At 39.8% G+C, this 22335-nt stretch overlaps 2 protein-coding genes across 3 annotated transcripts; one reads left to right on the plus strand and one right to left on the minus strand.

Annotated features, from left to right (window-relative positions):
- Nucleotides 1–146: 146 nt before the first annotated feature.
- On the minus strand, nucleotides 147–4879 carry ahsa1b (AHA1, activator of heat shock protein ATPase homolog 1b). Its single transcript, XM_030718568.1, has 9 exons — nucleotides 4627–4879; nucleotides 3051–3241; nucleotides 2619–2701; nucleotides 2407–2524; nucleotides 2095–2186; nucleotides 1851–1979; nucleotides 1631–1732; nucleotides 1455–1506; nucleotides 147–1209 (listed from the first exon to the last, which is right to left on the minus strand). The coding sequence occupies exons 1-9, from the start codon at nucleotides 4704–4706 to the stop codon at nucleotides 1037–1039; spliced, it is 1020 nt and encodes a 339-aa protein (XP_030574428.1). The 5' UTR covers nucleotides 4707–4879; the 3' UTR covers nucleotides 147–1036.
- Nucleotides 4880–10655: 5776 nt separating this feature from the next.
- Nucleotides 10656–17163, plus strand: cdca4 (cell division cycle associated 4). 2 transcript variants are annotated; one of them, XM_030718673.1, is made up of 3 exons: nucleotides 10656–10916; nucleotides 14037–14174; nucleotides 14504–17163. In XM_030718673.1, the coding sequence occupies exon 3, from the start codon at nucleotides 14513–14515 to the stop codon at nucleotides 15431–15433; it is 921 nt and encodes a 306-aa protein (XP_030574533.1). In that variant the 5' UTR covers nucleotides 10656–10916; nucleotides 14037–14174; nucleotides 14504–14512; the 3' UTR covers nucleotides 15434–17163. The 2 variants fall into 2 exon arrangements, with proteins under 2 accessions (XP_030574533.1, XP_030574532.1); XM_030718672.1 differs by lacking the exon at nucleotides 14037–14174.
- The last annotated feature ends 5172 nt before the right edge of the window (nucleotides 17164–22335 follow it).

A 22335-nucleotide genomic window follows, 5' to 3' on the forward strand; every position in this document is an offset into this window, starting at 1 on the left:
TGGCCTTTGTGCTTTCTATTTTTAAAGCACTTGTAAATTAAAGTTTTAAAGACATTTGCATATGAAATGAAAAGAAGCAATTTGTGTAAATAATTTGAATCTTTGGGTAGTCTGAATGTAACAAAGTTAAATAAAAACAAGTCACAAGCATACAGGGATTGGTTTATTCCAATAAACTAACCTTTTTACATTGGGATGGGGGTGAAATGAGGAATAAATAGATGCACTCTCTTCTCAAAGCTGTTTTTACTGGAGATTTTACAGTTTGAAGCCAAATACAGCAAAACATCTCTTTAGTTGCTACACTAGCGACCTGCATACAGAGGTGAAACTGTTTCCATGTCCCGGCACCGGCAACATTGGCGTTAACTTTCTTCCTGGAGGTCCAAGCTGACAGATGCTGCGCTCGTAACCAGAATGAGGTCAAGTCTCAGAGCAAGTCGAAGTACGGTACTGCTTGGCTGCAGGTGACAAGACTTCACAAGTAAAGTTCAAATCCAGCAGTCATTCCTCCAGATGGAAGTTTGGAATGGAAACATGCATCTTGACTGAAAGCATCTTCACTACAGTTACACTCAAAATGAGCAATACGAGTAAAAAATAAACATTCATTTTAAACACTTTTTTTTTTCCCAAATAAAAGAAAACCAACATTTCTGTTTAAATCCTGCAATAATTACATATTTATCAAAGTGGAGGCCAATTTGCAGTAGTGGTTTTATAGATCCTTCTTTGCTTTATTCAATCCATAATTCAACCAAAAATTCCCCAAGGCACAGTCCATTTACACTCCTTAGAACAATGGACCCAAATACTGAAGAGGGGCAAACAAACCCCAAACTGTGATTTAAATATGCTCAGAAATTAAAACATTTACACATAGAAAGGTGACAGGTCGGCCTCACTTATGTCGTCTCTTTTGTTGAGTCGCGTTCCGAGTTTACAGTTGGATGTGCCAGAGATCGAAGGACAAAAGATTAAAAATCCAAAAACAGGAAAAAAACAAACAAAAATGCAGCACTACAGTACACTCTTTTCAGAAGAGCCGCGCTCCGTAGCCAAATGTCTGTTTAATAGATTCAAAGTAGTATCTCTTCCAGCCCTCTTTCGTCTGCTCTTCCTGGCTGTTCGGGACGCCTCGATACTCCACCTTCAGCTCCGTCTCACTGTTCCGGTCCAAGAATGTCATTGTGATGGTTGCGTAGTGCTCTGTGGCACAAGAGAAAAATCCCAGTTCACCACTTGTGTCTGACACCCCCCCCCCAATACTTTTAACTACATCTGCTGCCCTAAGACAGCTGGGATGGGCTCCGGCTCTGCGTTTACACTGCACGAATTCACCAGTCGTGTTTTGTATGTGTGAATTTACTGATTTGCATTTAAAAAGGTCTAATTTGTCGTATGACAGTCATGCCCACTTTTTTCTACATACTGAAAAACTGAAAGAAACATACCACAGGGCCAGTTGTTATACCTCCACTTCATAACTATTTTCTCATCTGGAACCTGGAGATCAGCGGATTTATTGTTAGAATTTACTCGGGTCATATGATGTTGGTGTGGTACAGTAAAGCAAAATAGAGTTTAATACATACAAATGCTTTTCATACTGTTTCAACGTCAGACTCACCAGCTCTGTGAATTCACCGAGAATATTTCCGTCTAGCAGGCGAAACTTTCCGCCCCTCTCTCCGTCTACTGTGGCTGCGCCACGTGTGAACGCCTGAACCATCTACATGTTGAAAAGAAGCCCCCCGCCAAGAAAAAAAGCAAAAGAAAATATTACTGCAAGACTAAACGAAACAGAAGCAGCGAGCAGGTTGAAAACAAATGAAACAGTTGAGGCTCACCTCTTTGTTGACAAAGACCCTGTAGAGATCAGCTGGCGAGGTGAGAAACGTTTCTCTCAAAGTGAATTTACAGGTGGGGATCTTGACGCCCGTGTTGATGGGAGCCGCCGTGCTGGCAGAGGAGGAAATCTGTTCCACACAGGCACACGAGTCCGGTGAGCACTGACCAGTTTATGTGCCACAGCTAACACTGCTATTCATGCCAGAGTAAATAATGTGGGGGGCAAAGGGACTGTGCACCTACCTCAGTTTTATCCACCTTGGCTTTGGACTGTGATGTAGACTGTGGCTTTGCCACACCGTTGGCTGTAGGCAGGATCATCCCCTGTGTGAACTCTGCAATTTAAAAAAAAAAAAAAAAAATCATCACATCTGATTTAAAAAAAAAAAAATTGAATATAACTTCATGCAAACATTTATGATTGCAAAATGTCAACAGAAAAGATGATTTAAATAAAACTCCGAGGCCCACTGAACGTTTCTGACCCTTTAAATGACATAAATTTGTTCATACCAACATTTACAACCTCTTCTCTGTGCGACAGGTTTAGCTCACCTGTTTTCAAGAAGCCAACGTAGCTTTGCAGCGCGTCGCGGAAGATCTCCACTCCTTTTGTTTTCATCAGGTTTAACAGCGGCGTGTCGGGTTCATCTTTGTTCAACGATACAGAAATCTGGACACGACACAGGACAGAGGTCACTCAACTGCTCCTTCACCTTTCAGTCAGTCAGAATCAGCGTGCACACACGCTCTATGCTGAAACTTACATCGAGATCCTCCATGTCATTTTCATCAGACAGGTTTGGGACCTCAATTGTTCCTTTATACTTGACTCCTGCTTTTGACTTTCCTGTTAAAGCAAAGAGAAGAAATGTGTCAGCAAAGATTCTAAACCTTTTTAAACCTGCTTTTTGTTTAAGTATTGATAACAAAGATGCAACATTATTGCTCTGCTTCTCTTCTCTACAAGCCACTGAAGCTTTTTTCTATTAGATAGAAAGATTTAGGTGTTAAAGTCAAAATGTTTGCCAACAGGTTGGCAGAATGCTGATTAAGTCTCAGTGCCTGCTAAATTACAGATTGAAAGCAGTAACAGTAACTGCCACTGTTAGCAGACAAATGACCAGTTTCAGGGATATAATTTAAACCAAACTACCGCCTTCAACAAAACGAGCAGTAACATCAGTTTTTCTACTTACCAGTCCAAGTTGCTTTCAGGTTCCACTCATAAAAGAAAATAAGTTTGCCTTTGCGGTTGTTAATCGAGGCCTCTCCTTCCACCTTGCTGACTTCTGTCACTTCACAGTTTCCCTCTTCGTTCTCCACACTCAATCCAAGGAGCAAAGATTTTAATTTATCCGACGACCAGTTTGTTGCATCTCTTTCCGTCCTGCAAAGTTCAGCAGAGATCAGAGAGCAGATCCAAACAGGGAAAAAACAAACGGAAAAAAAACCCCAACAACAACAAAGATTATGCACTTTCAAAAGCACAAGCCTAATTGTCTCTGTTTTTTAAAATTGGATTCAGAATTTGGGGAGTTACATTAGAAACACTCATGACAAGATTATCTGACCAAAATATTCATTTTAAAAGTGCCAGTTACACTCAAATGGTAAATTTGTTTTGTGAATGCCAAACATGGGATGCACTGATATGCCAGCAAACATCTGTATGGTTTGACACTGGCCGTTTGGCAATTTAGAAGATATTACAGGCCAATGTTTACCTGCTGTGACATATCAATTATGATTTAACTAGAAGCAGCAGCTACTTTCCGCTGCTCTCCCAGTCACAAGGTAGCTCCACATGTTTAATTGGGCAGAGTTTTTCCAGCAGATGCCCTTCCTCATTTCATATGTTTCCTCCCAGGATTAAACTGGGAATCTTTACTAGCATGTAAATCACTGCACTATGTAGCCATAGAGTGATGAAGAGGAGAAAGACTGTAAAACATTTTAAAATGAAGGTTTCTTTATTTCCACAGCACAAAAACGGAACAGCCCATCAACGATCAGCCAAATGTGTAATGTGTTAAGCAGACTAGTAACTCCTTAGAAGTTCACAATCAGATCATCCAGTCAGAGGTGACCTCAGCCATCATCTAATCCTCAGCTACCTAAAAATGTAGTTTAGGAGGTCATAACAGCTGGAAGCTGGGCACAGCTGGGCTCAAATGACAAGTCTGAGGAACCACTTGACTGATGATAGCGCCCCTTACTAGTACTCAGTAGGGCTGCCACAGAGAAAAGCTTGTAAACAACTGCTCCCAGATCATTATAGACTATGAATGTGAATTCATTCCTATTATTTTCCGCAGGACAGCTATAAAAAGTGCAGTCACGTTGTAACTGGACTACCACACGTGTTCTGCTGTAACCGTTGAAACATCGGTAAGGGAAAACTTGTCGACTGTATTGGAGACTATAAATGTTGTTATTACACCTAAACGTTGCGATAGAGACAGCTGATCACAGTGTATTTAAACATTAACAGCCTCTACACATGCATTTGACTTGAAGCTTCAGGAGCTAGCTATAAGCGAGGCTAACTTAAGAACGACAGCAATGCTAGCTCACCAAATTATATCAAACTTTAATATTACTCACCACGCTACACTTACACACGGCTACAGACAATATAGATACATAACCCCACTTGATCCAAGTCCAAACATAACAACTGCTGCTGTCATGCTAACATGACACACGAGCTCGGTGTGTCATGTTAGCATGAGGCTAGCGGCTAGCAATCAGTGTCCTTTCATCCCATCTTACCAGTGCCAGTTGTTGACATTAGTCGCATCGGCTCTCTCCTCTACGATCCAACGAGGATCTCCTTCTCCCCACTTCGCCATTGCGCTGGATAAATAATGAGCACAGTTTAAAAGTATAGCGTTATAAGCAGAGAGCAGGTGTGTGCCGGCGCCTCTCCGGTGATGCGCACGCTGTTTCTAGAAACCTCTAGCAGCTGCTGCGGGGCTCTAGCGGTGCTCCTGCGTTTATTCGCCGAGCACAGAAAATGCTGGAAACGGAACGTTGTGGAAAGAGGTAAAGAAAGAAGTCCCCCTTGCCGGATGTCTGAAGAATAGTTCCGCGTTTAGAAGTAAGATTTCCGATGTTGGGCCAAAAAGTTATTCATGATGTTTCTATGTGTTTTTATTTTTTACTTTTATGTGTAATGTCTTTGCTTATATTGGTAAAAATAAAAAAAAGGGATTGTCTTCAACAGGATTTATGAAGGGCTTATATATAAAATAAAGAAATGACATGTTTTGCAAGTATCTTTATGACTCTGCGTTATTGTATCCACAATATAATCAACCCAGTCTTTTTTGACCACTTCAAATATCTTTATTGAAATGTAATGTTATATTTGTTGCAATTTCTGCTGCCCTCACTGCCAGATCTCTCTGAAAAAACAAAACATTTTTAATGTCAATGACAGTTTTTACTCTGATAATAAATAAAGAACATATAAAATCCACTTTGCCAAAAGGTAGCTTTTATCTTGTGACAGGAATGCTGCTTCTCGCTCAAAATACTTCATATCATTAATGAGCAATATGTTTGACATTTGTTTCACAAATTTTAGTCCATTTAAACAACAGTTTAAATACAACCAATCACTTTTTTGGAAATCACTTTTTGGCAGACAATCACTTTTTGGCACAATACCAAAAGTACAAAAAAAAATAAATATATAGATCATGATGGGTGTTTTTTAATGGCTTTGAGTATTTGCAACACATTAAACCATTGCTGGGGATCGATAACGTGACTCTTACTGGATTTGAGATCCCCTGTTCCCCTAAATTAGCATTATTAGGCCACATGTCTGACATTTCTCTTGCCAAAAGAAACACGGTGAGGTTTATCAAATTGGCCATGATTGCAGGAAATAAATGCATTGCCTTGCTATGGAAAAAGTCAGATACCCCCACTATATCCATGTGGCTTAGAAAACTTTCCTTATCTATGGCATCAGAGAAAATCATGTTCAATCTCAAAAGAAAACCACACCTCTTTGATAAATGCTGGTCTGGCTTTAGGAGCTATATGGGTAATACCTCACAGTCTGTAATGGGCTGACAACAAGACATGTTTGATATCAGTAAAAACTCTTATATGTAGAGATGTAATGGTTAATTTTTATAACACTAGATTATGTACATCTTCTGCCTTTCTTCTCAACTGTAAATTTCACCTTTTTGTTTTTATTTCTTCACCCGTGACACCATCACCTCTACTATGGTTCCTGTCTGGGTTTGGGAGGGACTGGTTGCAAGGGATTCTTTTTAATGTAACTCCTTTTCTCTCTGTTGTTCCTTTTGTTGTTATTTGGTTTGTTAGCTAGTTACTTTGTTTGGTCTGTCTTTGATTCTCTCTAACTATTATTACTATTAATATAGTAATACTATTATTATAGCGATAGTATTACTATTATTATCTCTTCTGTGAATTGCCACCTTATTGTGGTGGAGGGGTTTGTGTGTCCCAGTGATCCCAGGAGCTATGTTGTCCAGGGTCTTGTCCCCCTGGTAGGGTCTCTCATGGTAAATTGGTCCTGGGTGAGGGGCCAGACAAGGAGTGATTGCAAAAGCTCTTTGGAAGAGTCATCAAGGGAACTGTTTACCCTTCCCGGGATAGGGTTACCAGGGCCCCACCCTGGAGTCAGGCCTGTGGAGCGAGCTTGAGGGAGAGCGTCTGGTGGCCTAGCATTAGTCCGTGGTGTCTGGCCGGGCACAGCCCAAAGAGGAGACATGGGCCCACCCTAGTGTAGGCCCACCACCCGCAGGAACCGTTGCAGGCGTCGAGTGCATTGTGTGTCGGCGGTGGCCGAGGGCGGAGACCCTGGCGGACCAATCCCAGGCTATCGAGACTGGCTATTGGGACATGGAATGTCACCTCTCTGGTGGGGAAGGAGCCTGAGCTAGTGCATGAGACTGAGAGATACCGACTAGATATAGTTGGGCTCACCTCAATGCATGGCCTGGGCACTGGACAAAAAAAGACTGGAAAAACACTGCCTGTTCTGATGAGGCTACATGTGTTTTGGGTGTCCTGTGGGGGATGCTATGGGAGTGTGGGGTGTCTGGCCCCTGTACAACCGCCAGTGGGTTGTGAGTTAAAAAGAACTGGCTGGTACATGCTTACCAGCCACTTCATTAGGTATAGCTGTTCAGCTGCTCATTGACCTGGCTATCTAATCAACCAATCACATGGCAGCAACCCAATGCATTTAGGCATGTAGACATGGTCTGAGAATTTCATAAATTGCTAATCTGCTGGGATTTTTCCATACACCCCTCTCTACAGTTTACAGAAAATGGTCTGAAATAGAGAAAATCTCCATTGAGCAGCAATTTTCTGGGCAAAAGTGCCTTGTTGATGCCAGAGGTCTGAAGAGAAGGGCCAGATTTCTTTGAGCTGAAGGAAGGCATCAGTAACTCAAATAACCACTCGTTATGCAGGTATGCAGAAGAGCATGTCTAAATGCACATCGAACCTTGAAACAGATGGGCTACAGCAGAAGACCGCACTGGGTGCCACTTGTTAGCTAGTAACAGAAAACTGAGGCTACAATTCACACACTCACCAAAACTGGACAAAAAAATTTTGGAAAAACACTGACTGGTCTGATGAGTCTCAATTTCTGCTGAGACAGTCATAAAAAACATGAAAGCATGAATTCATCCTGCCTTGTGTCGATGGTTCAGACTGCTGCTGGTGGTGTAATGGTGTGGGGAATAACTTTTTGGCACACTCTGGGCCCCTTAGTACAGACTAAGCATAATTTAAAAGCCACAGCCCACCTGAGTGTTGTTGCAGACCATGTCCATCCTTCATGCCCACTTCTGATAGCTCCTTCCAGCAGGATAATAAATCATGCCACAAAGCTAACCTGAAACAGTTTTTTTTTTTGTTTTTAAACATAATAATGAGTTCACTGTACTCAAATGGCCTCCACGGCACCTTTGGGATGTGATGGGACAGGCGATACACATCGGGATGTGCAAACAATAAATCCGCAGCAACTGTGTGATGCTATCGTCAACATGGACCAAAATCTCTGAGGAATGTTTCCAGCACCTTGTTGAACCTGTGCCATGAAGAATGAAGACAATTCTGAAGGCAAAAGGGGGCCTAACTTGGTACAAGCAAAGTGTACCTAATACAGTGGCCGGTCAGTATATAAACTGTCTTATCAAAAACAGCTCTACCTTTAGGTTTTGTGTCAAGTCTAATAATTGTTCCTAAGAGGATGCAGATTAGGAGCCAAATTTCAGCGATTGTTTTCAGGCTCGAGCATTTTAAAGTGTACCTAGGTACCGGTATCAGAGAGGTAGATAAGCTAACCATGACTGAAAACAAAAACCTCCAGAGGCAGAGGAAATAAGCATCATTAGCAATGAGAATTACTGGTAGTTATGCCAATCAGATTTAAAGAGTCTTAAAAAAAAACACTAATGAAAAGCCTCTAAAGGTGGCTGCTACAGATGTCAGTGACCAGTTCAGCTGAAGAAATTTGAGAAGATATAAATAAAGTGCAGTATTATTCAACCTGCAATTTATTAGCTTTAAAAACAATCAAGGAGCAAAATACTCAATTTTAAAAGACTGTTCACATGTGATCTGTATTTAAACTCTACTTTATTCTCCTTTTCTGCAGTTAATATAGATTTGTAATCAGATCTCTGATTTCTTTAGTAGATGGGGAAGATACAGAACTCACTGTTCCTTGAGTGAGAATATTTCCACAGGGTATCAATGCAATTTATTACCAAAGACCTTTCTTTAAGTGTTTGTCTGTATAAACAAGGTAGAAAAAGGTGGAAATAAGAAAATGACACACCAAGTTAAGTCAGACCAAACTATAAAGGGTTAAATCAATTCTATGATCTACTGAAACTCGCTGACTTTGTTACCCTACCAGAAAGATTTTTTTCAGCATTTTAAGAAAATATGAGTATAAGCAAAAGCTACTCCCTTTTCTCTCCCTCCCCACCAAAAAGAAAAAGCCTGAACAGATTTTGTTTGTTTGACTTGGTGAAAACAGTCTGCGGCATACAGTAACTCAACAAGTATGTATGTGTCTTTTTTGCTGTGTATTACACCATTTGATCTGAGACTTTACTGCATTCAAACACCGTATACAGTGTCAAATTTGACTTGGAATGGACCAATGACATCAAAATACAGCAGAATAACTGTTAACGGGTGGAGCAAAATGATTTTATATGAGGTTCTTTGTAATTGTGGTCTCAACACACATAACATGCAGAAACCATACTCATACTGTCACTGGGTAAGATCCACACACAATTACCCAAGATGTGGTCTGGTAGTTCTGACCACAACTACCAGAGACTCAGTCTGTGTAGGGCAGTCTTTTTATACACAGTCATATTACTGACCTGCTGCCAACAAACCTAATTATTATTAGAGTGCTCTTCCACCAGGTGTCTTTTAATAGCCACGTTCCCACTGTTTTTAAGTGACATCAAATTGAAAAAGAAGAATTATTTTATTATAAAATAAAATAAAGTACTGTGCAAAAGTCTTAAGTCATCCCTCTTTTTTTTTTTTTTAATATTTTGCTTAAAGAGACAGACTTTCAGTTTTCAAAGTGGTCTTGTGCAACATCTCTCCAGACTTTCTGAAGCGGCTTTGTTTTTCACTCATTTTCACTCCAGGTCTTGTACCTGACCATTTTTGGAGGATTTCTCTTTGTTTGTTAAGCCACTTCACACTGACCTGCAGATCATTCAAGCATAAAAAAGGCACCTAATGCAAGGGACGAACCAGTGTTTTGTCTACATATAACCAATTTTACATTGTATCCTTAAGCACAAAATACCAAAGATAACAGACTCAACAGTTTCTCTTTACTATTTTCAATTAAATACACATCTTCCTATTTTTTTTTTTTAAATTAGGAAGTGGTGCTTTGATTATTTTTTACATTTTTTGTTTCAGTGTAGGACTGTGGTATTACTAGAGTTTGAATCCTTCACCACAGTGTAGGTTCTGATAATTCATTAAAAATATTACTTCTGTGAAAACACAATGGTAATATCAGCAAAATGTATTAAACAGTTTCCTCAGTAACTATATACAGTACTACTAATACTGTTACTGATGCAAAGAAGCATTTTACTGTTATAGCTGGTATATACAGTTAAGCAAGTTTAGATCAGTGATTGCCAAACTGTGGGCCAGGCACTGTTAAAGGGGTATTGCAAAGTTAAAGGTTATGAGGTTATTAATAAGGTACAAACGTGAAAAAAAAGTATGTCTTGTTGAACAACATTGTATTCTTTTGCAGGGATTGCTTTCTAATGTATGTTTCCTCGATAAAATATATGTTACCTCTTTAAGTATTAAATAGTTTAAAGGACACAGCTTAATATCATGGATTTTTTTTTTAACTGTTGAGTTGTGCACAATAAGAGCCCGAAGGTTTGCAAGCAACCAGTCTTTAACGTCCATCCATTCGTTTTCTTCTGCTTTCAGTAAAACTAGTAGTTGTTTCGATCAGATAAAGGCAGGGGAATCAAAAGTAAAATAATTCACTGTAAATAAAAAGCATAACACGGAAATGTTAAAATCACCTCACAATTTTAAGAAAAGTACGTAGTTAATTCGTGTATCTTAGTTACTTTCCATCACTTGGTGTAATTTCCTCACCACAAATTGTTTTTCCCTCGTTAAAGGTCCGGTGATAAACTCAGCGCAAATACACAAAGAGCAACCAGAACAACATCTGATCTTTTACTTCTTGTTCTTGAAGGCAGCAGCGGGCTTTCGCCTGTTTGTCAAAGCATTAGTAGGAGAGAAAAGCAGGGAGAAATCATTAGAGAGGAATCCCAGGCATATGGCTGGCTTTTGTCGGCTCCCCTCCCCCTCCTGCCGTCCGCTCCGCAGCAGCAGCAGCAGCAGCAGGAGGACAGAGGTACTTCAGTTTTTGAAGCCGTGGCATGAATGATCTCATCTGAACCTGATCTCCGCTTTCTCTGCTGTCGATCCTATGACCGAGACGGGAATTAAATTAACACAAACACGAGGTGAGTACGGCTACTCAACCACTCGACGATAGCCTTTTTTAACTAGCCACCCGGGTGATGGTGTGTTGTTTTTTTGGGGGGGGTAAACTTAACAGCCCCACCGCGGGGAAAACTCTTGTTTTTGACTAGAAAGGAGGAAGGACCGCGGACTGTGGGTGGGTGGGCGCTTTTAGCTAATTAGCTTTAGGTTCGCTAGCATTCGTTTTCTATAAGAGGAAGTTGCCAAACGAAAGCCGGGCGTTCTGTACCTCCATGAAGGAATGTTTTTTTTTTCTGTTCACGGAACGGTTTATGCTAGCTAGCGACAGCCCAGAAGTGTACATTCCGTCCGTAACATAGCCGGCCGGCTAACTGTTAGCTACTAGCGCAAAATGGCCTCATTGTCGCTCGGTAGCTCTGATGCTGAAAAGACAAAAGCATGCGGCAGTCATGGCCAGACGCTCTCCGCCGCTCTTTATAGCTACTCCAGCGACTTTAATTTGGCGACTGGTAATGGTAGTGGTATGTAGTTGAGAGGGAAGTGTGAGAAATGTAAGCAGTCCTTTTAAAAATGTGTTTATTCATTTAGTACGGCAGGCTGTGAAAGTGGTGGGGGATGGGCCATGCTAGGAGCCTTTGACGTAAAACGGGGCTGCATTTTGTTTGGCTTCTGCTTCCTAGCATGGTACACGAGAAAAATACTCAGCAAATGCTTTTAAACTGCTTTAAATTCAGATCAGTGCCACTGTCTGATGTATATAAAACTGTATTATCAGTATCCGAATAAAGTACTAATTTACACGAGTTGTTTTTTCCCCTCCTCCCCATTCATTTCCTGATATATTAGAAGTTTTTGAACACCACATATGTCAGCATTTAAAAAAAAAAATCGTGTTAAAAAATGTTCGACTAAGTTTAAGGCTCTGAAATGCATTAGTACTAATGCGTAGGTGTGAATGAGAATTATTTGAGTTTGAGTATGATCTGAATATCAGTCATTTAAAAGAAGCATCTGTAGCAGATCAAATCGGTTTTAAAATCAATACAGTATCATTAATAAACGCTATGCGAGGAGCACTGTCATTGATGGGTGCATACAATGAAACAAAAATGCAAGTAAATCATTAATTTCACAGATTTTTGCTGTCTTTCAGCCCGATATTGTCGGGAGATTGGTTGTTATTAAGTGCTCGTAAAAAGCAATCTAATAGTGGTTAAAGAAATGTAGGACATTGAGTGTTTGGGATCGTAGGTGTTTTTATATCTCCCACAGTGGAAAAACAGCGCACACTGTGTATACTGTCTGCTACAGGTGACTGATCAGACTGGTCCAAACAGCTCATTTTGAGTCATATTTTATGTTCAACCCTTGTAAGTATGGCTGTTATGCTTCAGGTTTATTGTTTTTAGAGTTCAGTTCATTTCAGAGTATAATCCTTAAGCTTTAACTCCCCCAAAATGCTGAACTATAGGGTGTTCAAAAACATTCATCAGTATACATGTTAAAAAAGTTGTCATATCCAAAACTGTTTTCTCTTCTGTGTGCAGTGTACCTTCTCTCAGGTTGTAGTTCTTCCTCTTTATATTTAATGTTTTTTTCTTTATATATATTTATATATATATATATATATATACATATTTTTTTCTTTAAGGAGGTAGTTCTCTCTAGTGTCTCTTGTTTAACAGGGGCCAGCACATTTGCACTACACATGAAGACAGCATATGTCCATAATCGTTTTCTCACCCTTTGTATTTTAGATCTCCGGGTATCTTCATAAATGACCTTTTCCCCCCCTTATTCTGTCCATTGTCCAGAAATGTTATTCTATGATTACGAGGACTCAAAGACCTCCAGGCTCCAGAGCCTATAATTGTACATAAGAGCCACTTCTTTTTTTTTTTTTTTCTTTTTTTGGCATAGATTGTGACCTTTTAAAATGTGGTGATCTGATTGATCAGGGGAAGACAGTCGTTTTTATTTTTCATTATGTTGGAATTTTGTGTTTTAGAAAAAAAAATCAATATTTTAGTTAATTAAATGTTAATTAAATGTTATCACAAGATGTTTTTTTTTTTTTTTTTTTTTTTATCCTACTTTTTGGCAGTAAGCACAACACCCCTGAGTGTTAATGTTAAAATATGTAATGTGCACAGATTATTGGCCTGGCATCCTAAAATGAAGATTTAAAGAAAACTAAATTTAGCTTTGATGTGGAGATGAATTGTGACAGTAACAGCAGTGTCTTGGGCATTTTAGTTTTTTTTTTTTTTTTTTTTTTTTTTTTTTTTTAGTTTCTAGTTCCTGAAAAAGAGGAAGTTTCTGTAAAGTGATCAACCCTTTGCTGTGTGATTTCTGTCCTTTGAACCCTGACGTAAATATGAATCAGTGTTGTTTTCATTGTACTGATTTTACATTTTTGTGTGTGTGTGTGTGTGTGTTTTTTTAATGTATATCACAAATAGAAATTTGAAGCAAATGGAATCATTGACCCAAATGCCCTGCCCACAGGTTTAACACAGAGGAGACACAGCCGGACACTGCGCATACTGTTTTTCTGTCTGATGGAAAATTAAATGCCACAGGCCGCTGTTTGGAGCTCAGTCTCCTATTCACTTGCATCCCATTTATTTTTGGGAGTCAGAGGGCCTTTAATATTGGCAGGAGTGTTGTTTTATTCCTGTAAGACATGTGTGTATTGAAGTGGTGTTTAATAAGGAAGTTGACTGTGCTTTTCTTCCCCTCCTCAGTGAAGAGAAAGTGAAAATCTTGTTCTGCTAGTTTTTGAAGCGTCGCGTGTGTAGACCTGGAAACCTGATATCCCTTGTAAATATTAGTGGCTCATGGTGGTACATTGTACTGTGAATTATAAATGCTGTTATTTTTCATATCCTTGTCACTTTTTACATCTTAAAAAAAAAAAAAAACACCTTATTGATTAGGATATCTTTGATTTTCTTGATCACAGGTGGCAGTGGGGAAAGAAAATAAATGCACTAATTAACTTGAGTGCTGTTTTTGTTTTCTGACAGAGGTCTCTGTAGTCTGTGCTTACTTTGATGCAGTGTTCGCATTTAGTCGGTAACCATGCTATTTTCGGTGGCTCAGTGGTCTGTTAAAAGTGTGGTTGTTCCGCCCAGCAGGAGTCTTGCCTCAGACTGGCCTAAAATGGGCAGAAATGGTGCTGAACAAAAGCTGCTTGTCGCTCGTACAAAAGTACTTGAAGCGTTGCAGCCGGGACCAAGCTGCATTGCTATTGCCTGTGCCTCTCAACAGGAAAGGTATAGCAAACTTTAAGAAAAAAACTACAACAATTAACTGTTTACTGTAGAGTAAGCCTGTAGTTTATTTGTAAAGTCACAGCTGCTGTTCAGCAGATTGTAGCCCTAGCTCCCTCATGTCCACACAAATATTACACCACATAGCCTCATGACATCACACACTTACATAATTAATTACATGGCACTTAATCTTTTAACTATTTTAGCTAGTGAAATTGACAGCTGTACAAATTCTGTGTTTGTCTGTGTGATACATTTCTTGATATTTAGACAAGTGTTACCATTGTGTGTCTCACTCTGTGTTTTTTGTCTCCTCACCATCACAAAAGAGAGAAAACATGTTCCCGAAGGGCACCAAGCGCAAGTTCTCAGACTCTGGGGAGGAGGCCGTCTCCAGTGGCGACCAGGGCCCTGCAGCTTCCTCTGCGGCAGCTCGGACGCTGTCTTCCTCTTACAGTCTGCAGCGCCAGTCGCTGCTTGACATGTCGCTCATCAAGCTGCAACTTTGTCACATGCTGGTAGAGCCAAACCTGTGCCGTTCGGTGCTGATTGCTAACACGGTGCGGCAGATCCAGGAGGAAATGACCCAGGACGGGACCTGGCAGATAATGACACAGGCCCTCGCAGCCGCTCAGTGTCCCACTGACCGCCTGGTGGCCACTGAAGTGTTGTGCCGACAGACTGATGCAGCAGCTCAGGCAGGGCAAAGCCCAAAGCCTTACTCAGTGGTTGGTGTGGAGGAAGGCTACCACTCAGAAGAGGTGGTCATGGAGGGAGATGTGGAGGCAGATGTCACCATGTCTACTTTGTCACCCGTCTCCCCTCAGTTGTCCTCGGCTTCTTACCTTGCAGGTCCCTTTGGCATGGGGCCCTGCTGGGAGGAGGAAGAGGAAGATGGTGAGTGTGAGGAGGAAGAAGAGGAGGACAGCGAGGAGTGTGTGTCAGAGGGAGAGGAGGGAGATGGGGACCACCTAAGTGCAGACTCCAGGACAGGGGAGCAGGTTTTTGGCACTTTTGAGATTAAGCACCCAGCGCCGCCCCCTGACCCTGCGCTTGAGGAACTGTTTTCAGATGTGGACCCATCCTACTATGACCTTGATACAGTGCTGACAGGCATGCAGAGCACCCCGAAAATGGGGCCTTACGACCTGCTAGATTGCCTGTCCTCTCATGGGCCAACGGCCCTGAGCTCCAGCTCGAGCTGCAGGTCAGACCTGAACGAACTGGACCACATTATGGAAATCATAGTGGGATCCTGAAACTCAGAACATTCCTCTGGTCTGTACTGATCCCACAGACTCTTTCCAGACTATGCACAGTACACGTGTGTGTTCTGTATGTGGTATTGTTACACATAGAGATTGTTGAAGGTTTTGGATCAAGATGGGAAATTAACAGCAAGCCAAGTAGATTTTGGGATTGGGTATTAGAGGTATAGTTAGTCTCCTGTAACAGCCTCTTGGGCAAGTTCACATCTGCTGTTGGGACCTTCATTTTTTTGTTTTTAAAAAAAAAAAAAAAAAAAAAAAAAAAAAAAAAGGAAAGAGGAAAAAAAAAAGCATTTGGCAGTTACAACTGTGATGGTAAAATTAACAAATTTGGGGATTTAAAAGCTGTGCTGGTGAGTGGGCAAAGCAGTTAGTTTCCCACTTTGGTTATGAAGTCCAAAAACTCGACAAAATCTGTGAGAAGGCAAAGATAATTACCTATAACTACCATGATGCATTCTTATTTAGGTGTTTATGTCTGTCATTCACTCTGTCATACTAGCTCTTTCTGGCTGTATTTTTTGCCATTTCATCAGTTCTATTTATTGTTACATGGACTGAGGAACAATTCATCACACTACATGCATCAGAAACCAGAACAAATTGTAAATCCAAATCTATAAATCAATGCATATTTTCCTAGAGATTTGAGCAATTATGAATGGAATTTATGTATATGTACGTATGTGTATATAGAAATATATTTTTTGCATTATACAGCTGGGGGGATTTTGCAGGCCTCATTTGATGATATTATTTTTCCCTCCCAAACAGTTTTTAAGATTTTAATAGCCAGTCTCAAGACGGTGTCTTCCCATGGTTTGGTATAGTCGACTGTAACAAGTGTCAGGACTGGCATCGTCTCTCTTTATAGGCGCTGTTCTTTCATTTCCTTAAAAGCTTTATGCAGGGCAGGAAAATTACTGCCGGTCACCAAACAAGGAGCAAGAGTTGTCAATTTCTGGTAAGTTTACAGTAGCCAGTAGACAAATGAAGTAATTTTCCTGCTCTGCTGTCATTATGGATCCGATAACAGTAATAAGCAGCTTTTTCCTCAAGCATTTGGAGAAACCCCGGGGGTGATAACTGCATCAAGAAGCCATATTTCTTTCTCTCATTTGTTATTGCAAGTGAAGAATTCTGTGTGTTTAACCCATCTAATTTATTGTTTTATTTATTGTATTTATTTTATCAAGGTACAGACATGCCATGTTGACTTATCAATTCAACCATGAGGCCCGATGAAATTGTATTTATCCAAATTTTGCCCTTCATTTTCAATGCAGTACCTATTTATTCCTAATTTTTCTTTTTAATGACTATTAGTAATAATAACAACCGGGTTACTATTCAAATTACTATGCAGCTCTGTCATGTGTTTCAAAATGACTGTATACAAATCAAATGTCCTTTAATTCCTTTATGCAAACAGTTGCCTTTCTCCTAAATATGTGGAAAATCAAATGCATTCTTCAAAATTGTTCCTTATCATGATGAAGAGATTAACTCAGGCAAATAAAATGTATTGACTAAAATACAGTATTACGACACGCTTAATACCTTACCACAACACTCCTGAAGGATGTCACTCTGGTCTGAATGGGAGCTAGAACTTCAAAGACTAATTATCGTTGTAAAATGTATGCATTTTTTTTATATTAAGACAAAAACATTGTAGCATCTTTGTAAATATTTTTTATAATAAAAGGTGCAACTATTAATTGTGTGGCTGTTGTCTTTATTTTAGCAGTTTGCTACAGGGACTCTTCCTGTTTTACTCTTTTGTTTTTCTGCTTTTAGACTGATTTAAAAGAGGACTTATGCCATTTTAGTAGTGGATGCTCATTAAGTTTTGAATAATGGCAGCATATGTAAATGTGTAATCCTTGTGAGTCAAAAGCTCAATGCAAAATACTCAATGCATAATGTCATTGAGACTGGATATTTTTAACATGGTCTAAAGCTCTGTCAGAGCACAGAAGCCCCGCCCACCTTCACTCCACAAATGCACTCACTGGCCACTTCATTACATACACCTTACTAGCACTAGACTGTACCCCCTTTTGCCTTCAGAGCTGCCTTAATTCTTCATGGCACAGATTCAACAAGGTGCTGGAAACACTCCTGAGATTTTATTCCATAGTGACGCGATGGCGTCAAACCCTTGGTGCAGATTTGTCAGCTGCACATTCATGACGTGAGCCTCCTGCTCTACCACATCCCAAAAGGTGCTCGATCGGATTCAGATCTGGTGATTGGAGATAGAGTACAGTAAACTCATTCCTATGTTCAAGAAGCCAGTTTGAGATGATTTGCGCTTTAAGTTGTGGTGTTTTATAATGCTGAAAGCAATTGTAGATGAGTACACTGTGGTCAGTAACAAGGCAGGCAGGCTGTGGTGTTTAAATAATGCTCAGCTGGTACTAAGGTGCCCAAAGTGTGCCAAGCAAACATCCCCCACACTATTATACCACCACCAGCCTTTGCCAATATATTGTCCAATTTGGGTGAGTCTTAGCTGACAGGAGTGGCACCCAGTGGTCTTCTGCTGTTGTAGCCCACCTGCTTTAAGGTTTGACGTGTTTTTTAGAGATGCTCTTCTGCATACCCTGGTTGTAGCAAGTGGTTATTTGAGTTACTAGTGCCTTCCTGTCAGACTGAAGCAGTCTGGCCATTCTCCTCTGACCTCTGGCATCAGTTGCCCACTTTCTTTTTCAGATGATTTTTTTGTAAATCCTGGCGATACACCATATTGCCAAAAGTATTCACTCACCCATCCAAATCATTTAATTCAGGTGTTCCAGTCACTTCCATGGCCACAGGTGTATAAAACAAGCACCTAGGCATGCAGACTGCTCCTACAAACATTTGTGAAAGAATGGGTCGCTCTCAGGAGCTCAGTGAATTCAGTGTGGTACTGTGATAGGATACAACCTGTGCAACAAGTCCAGTTGTGAAATTTCCTCACTACTAAATGTTCCACAGTCAACTTTTAGTGGTAATATAACAAAGTGGAAGTGATTGGGAATGACAGTAAATCAGTCATGAAGTGGTAGGCCACAGAAAATCACAGTGGGAGGGGTCAGTGGAATATGAGGTCACCAACTTTCTCCAGAGTTAATTGCTACAGACCTCCAAACTTCATGTGGCCTTCAGAGCAGCTCAAGAACAGTGAGTAGAGAGCTTCATGAATGGGTTTCCATGGCCGAGCAGCTGCATCCAAGCCCTTCATCACCAAGCTCAATGCAATGTGTCGGATGCAGTGGTGTAAAGCACATCGCCACTGGACTCTAGAGCAGTGGAGACGTGTTCTCTGGAGTGACGAATCACACTTCTCCATCTGGTAATCCGATAAACAAGTTTGGTGTGGAAGAACTTGACTGGCCTCCACAGAGTCCTGATCTCAACCTGATAGACCACCTTTGGGATGAATTAGAGCGGAGACTGTGAGTCAGGCCTTCTTGTCCAACATCAGTGTCTGACCTCACAAATGTGCTTCTGGAAGAATGGTCAAAAATTCCCATAAACACTCCTAAACCTTGTGGAAAGCCTTCCCAGAAGAGTTGAAGCTGTTATAGCTGCAAAGGGTGGACTGACATCACATTAAACCCTATGGATTAAGAATGGGATGTCACTCAAGTTCATATGCGTGTGAGGGCAGACAAGCAAATATTTTTGGCAATATAGCGTATTAGTGGAGACTGGAAACAGGAATATTGCTTCTTAGCCACACAATAAGAATACTACACTGGGATATGTTTTCAATATTTCTTCCAATAGAATATATCTGCACAAACAGAAACTAGAAGGGCACTCAGTAGAGCGTATACCTCACCCACCCCAATTTTTCTATGTGCCAATATCACACCACTATAGATACCACCCAATGCTGTCATACTCCATCATAAATCACTAGATCAAAAGGAGCAGAAATGTATTTTTAATGGCTTTTAAAAGCTGTAAAATATGATTTTATATTTTTATTTTCAAAATTAGATCCACATGAACAGCTAATGGCATATAGAGTCTGGATATATTTTATTTAGTTTATGTACCCTAATAGCATCCTGTAAAAAAATTCAATGAAAAAAGAAAAACATTTGCTGAGATATGAATTGTATATGTGTATCAGTGCTTAATTTTCTGAACACTCTCCAAAAACCAAACAAAAATGGAACACTGCAGACTTCATGTTAGGATGACTGAGTGTATTTTAACATCTCGTTAGGTAACATTTTGTGGTACACCCAGATTATTACATATTTTTCAATAGCACTGCAAGTGATTGCGGGGTTTTCAGTTCAGTGTGTAGATGTCAGCTCAAATTCAGATTTTTAAAAAATGCTAAAACTGAATTAGATGTTTTGCAGCTGCAGTCTGGCACCAGTAAGACCTTCGATCTCACGTGCTGTCACATGATGATACTGGACGGTGAGCTCCTGCGTTAGCTACGAGTATGTGGAGAGTTGCAGTGGTTTCAACATAACAGCGCCATTGTGTGTTTGAAACACAACTAGGAGAAAACCTGCTCAGACTCAAGCCACACTTAGTCCATTTTCTACAAATTGAGATTTTTCATATTCATGAACATGCAATAATTTGAAGGGAATTTTATTCAAGTTTCATCTGATGCTGACAAAAGGTATTTCTTCATAAAATTCCAGCTTATTTTGCAAGTTGGCCTGTTGCCTAGAATTGGTTAGCTTATAGTTAAAGATTAATGGCCTCTCAGTGAGTCAGCAAAAAGGCAGCCTAAGGGGGGAAAAATCCAGTCATCAGGGAAAGAGGCTTGAGTAACTTAAAAAGCAGGAAAAAGGGGGGAAATAAATGTGAAGCAGAAAATCTGCAGTTTCAGAAATGCTCTGAAATCATAAATTAACATCATGTGGGAAGCCTGAAAGATGTTACTCTGACCTTTACTATAAATACACAGCACCATGCTTAAAGTACATGTGCCCTCTGCTGTCACAGGGCGACACTTCCTTTAAAAACGTGTGCATTCAGGTTCCTCTCATAAACTAGATAACCATTTATCATACCTTCAGATTGAAAGTGTAATTGGAAATTACAAAAGGAGCCCACTATACAACAGTGTTTGGGTAAAAGATTATATACAATGAAATCTATTTTATATTGACGCTTTTTCTTCTTTTCTTTTAAGTGCACAGATGTTCAATCTCTTTGGAAAATAATATTAAAACATGTGACAGATGACAATGAAATTAAGAAACTTGCCTTCTGGTCAAAAGAACAAGATGAGGACAGAAGTGTGACTGATTAAGAAGGAAGAGATATGAGCGTGAACTGAAACCTTCCTTATTTGGTATTTGCCTTTCCTGTCTTTCTGGTCACGTTCCTTCCGTTCTGTTCTGAGTCATTGGTCCCTTTAAAATGCTGCGTTCAGGCTCAATGCAGCAACCTAGAGCTTCTGGATATTTCTAGCATTGATATCTCTTTGATACCAGTGTGTTGATTAAATGCTATTAAAATCATCCTTTTTTTGTATTATTGGGTATCATATGCCACAACACTAGTGCTCAAAGTGCTTACGAGTTGCTTTGAGTATAGATAACAGGTAACTTATAGGCAACAAATATATTGCTGTTCTGCTACTATACTAGCTTGAGTAATACTGACACTTTCCTTCTTTTATAAAAGACACAGTGCTGTTCTAAAGCTTTTCTGTCCTGCAATCAAAGATGGGATTTCCTGCTGAATCTTTGTAATAGACTACATAACAGAAGTGGATCAGCATCTTGGTTTCTGGGAGCCAGAGCTGGCCCTGTTTGGATTAGTGGTGTAAAGTGGTAATCCAAAAACAGGCAAGTTTAATATTAGTTAAATTTAGCTTTGTATCAGAGTTTGACTTAAAAGCTACTATTAACATAAACGCATGGCTTAAAAATGAAAAAAGAAGTGTTTTTAATAGAAAAAAAAAAAAATAATCAAAGCTTACTTGTTGGAGCTTCTTGTAGTGCAACCAAATGCTGAACAAGACACTTTCAGGTGACCAAAGAGTGACAGTTACAACTCATGAATTGAAAACACCTTATGTTTACAAGCACAGGCACCACAGCTTTGTTATGCCCATATCCTGACTAAACACCATGGGCTACATCCATTGTGCTGTACTGAGTGCCAAAGACTAGCAATCAAAAGCCCACGATGATTTATTACTGAGGTTATTCTTGGTTTATGTTAAAAAATGAAAGTCCTCTTTTTATTTTTACAAAAGAAGGTGAAACCATGAGCATGAAACACAACTAAGAGCATCTACTCAAGTAGTGCTTACATTTTGTGACTTTTTCCATTATATTTTGTATATTGTATATATAGTTTTGGTGCCAGAAAAACAATATATATACAATACTGTATATATATTGTTTTTCTGGCACCAAAACAACTAAACAACCATAAAGTCAGCAGAAGAAATTTATACTAAAGAGAGCCATAATATATAGTACACTATAAATGTACTTAAACAAAAAAAATGGTGCAGGCAGTTAATGTGTTACAAAATAAAATAAAATTGCATTACAGATGACAAAGGCAAAGCCAAAAGTCCCATAATCTGTCAAACACAAACAAAAAACAAGAACAAACAAGGCAAATGTGTAGCAACTAGATATAATGGCAGTCACGTTTTAACATATGCAAGGTTTACAAGGGTTAACACTTTGTCCACCATGGTGAAGAACAGCAGTGGTACTATAGAGTCTACAAGTTTCAGTCTAAGTGTATGCAATATTTAATATAATGCTCAGCTTTTATTATTTATACATGGCCACTTATAGGACAAAACAAGTCCATGTCCTGATAAAGCCTTAATTTGTTCCCATCATAATGGCCGTATCACGTGTATTTCGTGTGTTTCAACATGATTTCAGACTGAT

The sequence above is a fragment of the Archocentrus centrarchus genome, chromosome 22 (genome assembly GCF_007364275.1).
Source record: "Archocentrus centrarchus isolate MPI-CPG fArcCen1 chromosome 22, fArcCen1, whole genome shotgun sequence".
Classification (NCBI taxonomy): domain Eukaryota; kingdom Metazoa; phylum Chordata; class Actinopteri; order Cichliformes; family Cichlidae; genus Archocentrus; species Archocentrus centrarchus.